The following is an 8434-nucleotide window of genomic DNA, read 5'->3' as shown; positions in this document are numbered from 1 at the left end:
AAAAAAAAAAAAAAAATTCTGATTTTTCCCTAGAATCCCCAAGTCTGAATTTTCAAACATTGTGAATTCAATCAAAAATTTTAAAAGACACCGTGCAGAACAAATAGGTGCCTCATGGCTTGCCAGTTTCTTTAATATACCTCTTTTACATTTCAGAGTGTCCTTTCTAGTTTTCTGGGATTTAGTATATGAATTCACCATCTTCTGATTCTCCTCCCCCAATTGCATGACAGCTTTTATTCTTCTTTCAGCTTTTCTCTTAACACACTACAGACTATTTTTCATTATTTTTAGGTTATTATAAAGAAACGGTTCCATATACTACTTTATTTACCTTGACCCAAGGCCCACTAATGTATAATAAGTAAAACTGTAAAATCGGTCCTTTCATCTGCTGTGGTTATCAGTTGTTCTTGAGGGTGAGTGACAATTTCATGGTTGGAGGCCAACTCTTCTTCCCTTCTCTCTGCAGCCGTCATTTCACCAAGCTGATAATGTTCGGGGAACCCGCCATCACGGGCTGGTGGAGAGGCCATCCAGGAACCGCTTCCACCCCCTGCACCGAAGGTCTGGGGACAAGCCAGGGCGACAAATATCCTTTTTTACTCTTCAAAGGGAGTGTGCATTCTGAAATGTTTGAAAAGTGTTCAGGATTTATCTTCCCTGCAATTCTCCTTTGGCCTCAAAATCTTCATTTATCTGATGAAAGGAGGCAATACAAATAAATGAGTTGGAAACGAGAAACATCTCTGCAGTCAGCATTTGGAAACATCATTGTAGGTGTTTATGATAGCATCAATAAAGTTCAGTTTAACGAAATAACAACAAAAACAACCTGTAATTCAGTCCCATTGCAGGGTGTTCTGAGCATTTTCTCCAGAAACTGGCCAAGTTAAAGTTAAACCTGCCTTTGAATCAGGTTAGAGAGACTTAGTTTATCTAGCAAAAATGGACATACAGATATGTGATTTACTTGTATTTCTTTTGATCTGCTGACCTGCTTTTGGAACTTACAGATGAAATTTCATATGATTTTCTATTTGTGATGTTTCAAACTCAGTAAGTGATAACTAAAATAAACCCAGAATATAGGAAAATCTCATGCAGTGATGTAGAGTCACACCAAACTCTATGCTGTTAAGTAGAAATAAAGGAAAGGAAATGGTGAATTCACCGGACAGTTTCATTTAATCAGTGCTGTTTATGGGGCGGCAGTGGTGGGTGCTGCTGTGCGACCAGCATTTTGCCGAAGGCTTTGGGGAACAGAACTGAGCTGGATTTTTTGGGAGAGGACACAGAAGTGTGCCAAGAGGGACTGTGCTCTCACTTCATTCTTCTCAGTACTCGGTCGCAGGGGTGGAGGAAGGAGAAGAAAGGCGGGGTGGGTCTTGCTGCGGAGAGCTGAATTCCTGGCAGTGATGGTAGAGCTGGCTTCACAAGCCTAGAAACCAGGAAGTGGGGGCAGGGCACTCATGTTTACTGAGCACCTACCCATGCCAGGCACTGTGATGGGCAATTTATGTGTCATTTAGTCCTCAAAAACTCACTGAGTCGTTTATTTTTTTAACCCTCATTCTCTGATGAGGAAACTTGAGTGTGTGGTGAAGTAACTTGCTCAGGATTCAGACCAGGCCCAGGTGATGGCCCAGCCTGTGCTCTACCCTCCCCATGCCACCTGCGTCCACTCGCAGTGAGGAGGACCTTGTACAAGGGAGCCAGGAGTTGTGGGGGTACCCTAGGGAAACCCTAACTTTTCTTGCCTTCAAGCTTCTTGCAGTTTTTAATGTATTTGGAGGCAAGGATAATGACCCCAGGGAATGTTTGTCTCTCCCCTTTTTCCCACCCCTAGGGACACACCACATTTGGTCCACAGAAGGACCGACTTCTGATTTTGTATATTATGTGGCTGTTATCAAGGAAAGTAAAAATGATAAATGATCTTGAGAATCTATTCTGGAATGTGTGATAACTTTGACATTGAATGAAAAAGGCAAAAGGAAATGGAGGCAATTCATCAGCAAATTTGCACATGTCAGGATGGAGTAGTACCTCAAACCATTGTCCAAATTGCCAAGAATGTTCAGGCAGAAGACTTTGAGTGTTTCTTTGCTTGATTTAACAATGTATATTTTTTTGGCCGGTCACGGTGGCTCATGCCTGTAATCTCAACACTTTGGGAGGCCGAGGCAGGCAGATCATGAGGTCAGGAGATTGAGACCATCCTGGCTGACGTGGTGAAACCCCGTCTCTACTAAAATTACAAAAAATTAGCCAGGCGTGGTGGCGGGCGCCTATAGTCCCAGGCTGAGGCAGGAGAATGGCGTGAACCTGGGAGGTGGAGTTTGCAGTGAGCTGAGATCGCGCCACTGCACTCCAGCCTGGGCAACAGAGCGAGACTCCGTCTCAAAAAAAAAAAAACCAGTGTATATTTTTTCAGTTCTCAGTTCCCTCTTTCTCCTGTCAGTACTCTCATTTCTATATATTAGTTTAAACATTATGCTATATATGTATGTGTGTATGTATATGTGGCTATCTCAGATACTTTTGAAGTACAGTCTAAATGTATAAGCATACATAAAGCTTTACTAACCAAAATAGAGGAAGGTATTGAAAAAAGAGTAGAATGTTTATTCACTTACAAAAATTATTTGTTAAGTATGTGCTAGTGGTCAGACACCGTTTTAGACATTTTAGTTCACTGTAACATTAAACAGCATGGCCCCTGACCTCAAGTTGCCCAGAGTTCAGTGGGAGAGGCTACTCAGCAAACAAGCAGCCACGGCAGGTATGGCGTCTGCAGGGAGGCAGCTCAGGGGCTGTGGGAGCACACCAGAGGTGCAGCTTGAACCAGTCTGGGGAAACAAAGAAGGCATCCTGGGGGAAAATCTGAGGCTTGAAGGTTAAGAAGTAAGAGGATAAAGTGTTCATTCAGCAGATATTTACCGAGCCCCTTCTCTGTGCCAGGCGCTGTTCTAAGCATGGGGACCCAGTGATGAATAAGGAAGACATAGTTCCTGCTTTCTTGAGTTTACAGTCCTGTGGGAGATGACAGCCCACAGGCAATAATAAAGGAAAATGGCTTTAGATGGTAATGATTGAGATTTAAGAGAGTAAAGCAGTTGGGAGGTATGTTCCAGGCAGAGGGAAGAGAATGCAGTGCAAAGTCCCAGAAAGGGAGATGACTTCTTGTGTTCAGGGGACCCTATCTCTTATGATAGGGTATAATCTGGCACTGTATGGATCAACTTGAGAGCATAAGCAAAGCTAGTCAACTACTAAAGGAAGGGGAAGCAAAAACCAAGTTAATATGCAGAGAAATTAAAGTTGTTAGACAGTGTGAGTCAGATTCACTGATCACGAACCATGTCTTTGTGGTCTCCTAAGCCCTTATATTGGGGTCCTGGGACTGGACATCTCTTGATGCAAAGAAAGTTCTTTAGCCCAGTCTTTTGAGGAATCAAGGGTCCGTGAAATGGGATGATTTTATTTTGGTGTTAATCTATTCCAGAGAACTTAGAGGAGGAGGGCTGTGATTCCATCTTTGCTTTCACGGCCTTCATTCTGTTAGTTGTGAAATAATTTGCCTAAAATTGTGGCCTTGCACATTTGTCTATGACTTTTTAAATGAAGTTTCATCATTTGAAAGTATAAAACACTGGCTTGAACCTTTGTTAGAACAAAAGGAAAAAATCAGAATTCTCTTATTACAGCTGTTTCTCGGCTTAGGTGTTATTTAAGACACACTGGCTTAGACATGTGTTCTAAGGGTTCACTCCTATGATAGGGTGATCTCAAATAAAATGAACATGTTTAACAAATATTCTGGCTTCCTATCAGAGTGGGCAGCCACAGCACCCAGAGCTCTGGCACAGGAGATTCCTTCTGGAGTGGGCTTTGCTCTTGGCATGGGCGGCCACACAAGACCAAGGCACAGCTGCAGCTGGGCCCTGACCTAGCCCCACACAGACAGAGGAGAGGCACTGCCAGGGCTTGCTCCTGGCTGGGGGCCTGGGCTTGGGCACTTGGAATAGAAGCCCTTCTGCTCTTCTGCAGCTGCGCAATCTGTAGCAGCCCTTCTTACTCCCACTCCTCAAGGTTGGTGGATGTGCTGTGTCCCAAACACCATCGCTGAACTTCTGAACTATTAACATAAATTTATAGCAAATAAAATATTTTCTCAGACTTGTGGGTAACACACTGAGAAAGAAGGAGACATGCTGAAGAAACATAGAAAATGCCTTCCTCTAAAGGAAGTCAAGAGTTCACTAGCATGGAGGGTCATGAAGAGATGCCTAAGACCTACCAGAGTTAGGATTGATTCTCCTCTCTGGGCTGGGCCTTGCTTGGATTCTTTTCATCATAATGAGAGGAAAATGTTAGGACATTGGTTTGTAGGACACTGTTTCTTTGAAATGCATGGCCTATTTCATTTGAGAAACACCATGCTCTGTATCTCCTCTTGGAGCCTGACCATATATATTAGGGCTCTGAAAAGTCCTGCAGTTAAGAAACTTCTCATCTTTAACCCAGGATTTCTAAAACTTAAGTGATCACAAAATCCAGCTTTTACCTAACACCCATCTTATCTTGAAGGACAAGGAAACATTAGTTTTTAGAATTTTAAGGGGTAAATATTCTGACTTCACAATACCACATGCAACCTGTTTGCCTCTCATGTGCTGAGGGAAACAGGATGTTCTTATAAATGCAAGGACTAAAAAAGATGCCACTCATATCCTCCCTTACAGTTTCACTTTAAGATGCCTTCTAGTGGGACACAGTTGGAGGTAAAGGGACAAAAGGAAGTAGAATGACAAGAAACACATGGCTGAGAAATCAGGAAGGAGCCAAATTATGGCCAGTTTTCTGTATTCAATCTGAGCCTGAAACTTGTAGTGGTGGGTGGGTTCTATTAACCAGACTCTGAGTCCACTTACCCCACCAGCTGCATGGAAGGCCGCAGGCCTGCCTCGCAAACCGTGTCCCTGGCAGAACACAGAGTTCCAGAGCAGGAGAGAAATGATTGGCTTCCAGGCTGCCCCGAGCCCTGCCCAGGTACCCTGACCGCAAAGGGACGGGAAGCCAAGAGAAGGGAACCCTGCGCCTGCTCACCCAGCCGCAGGTCAAGCAGCACAAAGAAAGGGACAGGGGCGGGTCTTGTTTTCAGCTTCTGTGACTCAGTAACCCCACCCACTGGTAAACAGGCCAACTGATGTCCTCTCTTATCAGCAGACGGAGAGCTGCTCCCCTTCCTTTGGGGAAGAGTAAGAACTGTTGCATCTAATACTCCGCAGGTTGAGAGGAACCTCAACCTCAATCCCTGTGTTGATGGATTGAAGCAGTAATTCAAGGAGGAAGATTTTCCTGCACAGAACTGCAGAGGCTTGGGGAGAGAGAGAGCAGACTGGGATGACTCTGAGGTTCTAACCTGAGTGTCTTGGTGGAAGGTGGCCTTACTAAATAAGATGGACTATAAGAAGAGGAACAGATTAAGGGGACAGTGATTGGTTGGATTTTTGGTAGAATTTGAGCTGTCTTTTGGCAGAGAAGTTGAGTAGGCAGTTGGAAATATGCACTTGGAGTTCACAAATTAACTATTGGGAACTGGAGGTATGGATTTATGAGTTACTGGACTGTGGGTGATAGTGGGGCCGAGAGAAGGATGGGATTGGCCAAAGCGAGCATGGAGGACGGGGGCTCTCCACCAGGAAGACAGGCACTGGCCCTGAAGCTCTTAGGAAGCGCCTCCTAAAGCCCCTGTGCCCGGAGGCTCCTGCCACCCCCTCCACCTGCTCCCACTCTACCTGGTGCCCAGTGATCCTGAGAGCATCCTGTGCCTCTCAGAGCAATGCAAGCAAGTGTGGCCTGAGGCTGTGAGGCCACAGGACCCCAGGGAACATCAGGACGGAAGGCAAAGGGGCAGAGAGGAGTGTACAGAAGGATAAGAAAAGATCCATGTGAGTGTGGGGTTTTTTTTTTTTTAACTGTAATTTTTGTTTCCATCCATTGCAGCCACCTCTTCTTTGTTTATCTTTTTCATTATCCCTCCTCCCTGCCTTCCTTTTTTAAGTGGAAATCTTCTTGAGCCAAAGGCTTCACTAAGCTTAACTAAGGAAGCAACGGAGGAGGTGCTGATGTGGTTGTTAAAAGCCTGGTGGCCTGTGCTGCCCTTCCACTGGCACGCTGGCACCTGGCGGGGATGCCAGAAATGCTTCTTGAGTAAATGGCAAATTCAAGTTTATAAATAAGAGTGTTTCCTCTGTCTCAAGGTTGTGACTTAGGGCATGTCAGTGTTGTGGAGTAATTTAAAGCCACCTGAATGAAGTTTTCTGAAATTTTCCAGAGAACAAATAAACTTTTTCTAGATTTTCCTTGCATTAACTGTAAGTGTGTAACATGAGTGGTTCTCTTGGGTTTTCAAATATTCACTAAATTAGATGAGATAGTAAAAATTAAGAGAGCTCAGAGGTCACATCTTTTAACTTTTGATGCCTCAACCTAATTATATTAAAAATTTCCAGGAATTTACTATATTTTCACATTGTTAATATCAGGAAGGTTACAATGCTAGCTCATACCTCAACATCGAAATCACCAACATTTGATCATTACATGACTATTACACCACTGCATTCTAATTTGTATTATCAGTACTATGAAATCAGAGGTATTGAGTTTAAAGATGGCAGTGTACTGAGAAAAATGGGAAACTTCTGCTTCCTGAAATTAAGTGTTTCTGAACAGAGATTCATCAAATCTGCAGAAAAGAGAAAGGCAGATAACCATAGGTTCTGAGGCTCAGTGTTTCCTCCCTAATGGCGTGGCCAGCAGAAATACTGACAGGTTTTGTCTCTCACGGGCCTTCCTATTTATCACCTTTTCCTCTCCTGCCTCCTACTGTGGTCTTGCCTCATCTGTACTTCATGTACGTTAAGCCTAATAGTGAATGTTGAAGAAATGTCTCTCTTTGGAAATTATCTGTTTTATTTTATTGACTTAAAGTCAAATTAAGACATAAGATAATGAGACTTGTCAAAGAAAACTAATACATAGAAGATAAAACTTGCAATCCTAATGCTTCTCCTGGCAAAGAAGACATTTCCCACCAAATCACTAAGAACTCATGAGAGCCTCCGTTTTCCTAATTCCAGATTCTGTGTTTATTTGAGCTGCCCAGCCCAGGCCTGCAGGATAGGGCCCCACTCCTTCAAGGCTCCTGTTTCCTCCTGAGCCCGAGCCAATGATACCTTCTCTTATAGCCTCCATCCTTCTTCCCAGAACACTCCAGGTACTATTTTCTATTTTCTGGGGGCATTTGGCGTAGTTCACTGTTTCCTGAGAGGCAGCATAGCTTAGTGGAGAGCTCTCAGGCTTTGGTGTCAGTGAGTTGTGGGTTTGACCCCTGATCCACCAGGCCTGCTATCTGATCTTGGATTTCTCAGGTCTTCTAGAACTGAGCCTCAGTTTCTTCAGCTGTAAAATGGGGGAAATAGCTGCCTCTCAGGATTAAGATTAAATAAAGTGTGAACTCAGCACAGGCCTGGCACACAGTAGGTGCTTAGATATCTGTTTTCACATTTCTGTCTTAATGTGTAGCTTGTATCTTCTTTATTATTTCCACCTTAAGAAATAAAGGTTTGGGATGAAAAGTATTACTGGTAACTGCAGAATGTATATTTCATCCAATCAGTGATCCAGGAGACAAAAGGAATGGGCTTGGTTTGGGTGAGTGTTAAGGAGGCAATGTTCCACATAGAAGGAGAGAAAGGGGAAATGGCATTAGCAAAGGCAGAGGGGCAGGAAAATACAGGCTGTGTTTGTGAAACTCAGACAGCTGAAGGGAAGACAAGAGCAGAAGAGGCCATTGTCCCCAAATTGTAGAGCACCACAATTATTAAGTCAGTAAGTTTTGATTTTGCCTTTTAGGCTGAATAAAATCATTGAAGATTTCTTGCCAAAATAATATGATTAACAGTGTCTTCAGAAGACTATTGTGTGCAAACAGTTAACTAAACGAATGAAAACAACGCCTCTCTGCTCGGTGTGTAGTGCAGCATCCCATTTGTGTCTCCATGCGTCCGGAATATGCTCCAAGCCATGCTAGACCCAGTGAACAACACAACATTGATAAGACAGTGCCCCCAATAACACTGGAAAGTTTACGTTTCTTCACACATCTAATGCACCTCTTTTTTGGTTATAAATACCAGGAACCCACCTTAACTGAAAAACAGAAAATGTATTGGCATATGTCACTGGAAGCCCAAGGGCTAGATCCAAGGAGTCATATAATACCATTGAGACCTACCTCTGAGGTACCACTTCTGAGATGACTTCAGGCGTAACAGATAGGCTTTCTCCAAGGGGAGACCCCTAGGTTCAGAAGGCCCTTGGGCTCACCAGCCCTATTGGGGCACTCCTTTTTCCCCACTCA

The 8434-nt window shown here is 43.8% G+C and overlaps 1 protein-coding gene across 1 annotated transcript in view; it reads left to right on the top strand.

The window, feature by feature from the left end:
• CRTC3 (CREB regulated transcription coactivator 3) overlaps window positions 1-8434 on the top strand; it is a 113053-nt gene that overhangs the window by 64753 nt on the left and 39866 nt on the right. Inside the window, exon 3 of the mRNA XM_011978374.1 lies at window positions 473-592. Within this exon, the coding sequence (XP_011833764.1) occupies window positions 473-592 (120 nt within the window). The remainder of the gene's footprint in view (window positions 1-472; window positions 593-8434) is intronic.

The sequence above is a fragment of the Mandrillus leucophaeus genome, unplaced genomic scaffold (genome assembly GCF_000951045.1).
Source record: "Mandrillus leucophaeus isolate KB7577 unplaced genomic scaffold, Mleu.le_1.0 Scaffold193, whole genome shotgun sequence".
In the NCBI taxonomy this organism is placed as follows: Eukaryota; Metazoa; Chordata; class Mammalia; order Primates; family Cercopithecidae; genus Mandrillus; species Mandrillus leucophaeus.
The sequence above is the reverse complement of the archived record's forward strand: the minus strand, read 5'-3'. Positions and strand labels throughout refer to the sequence as shown.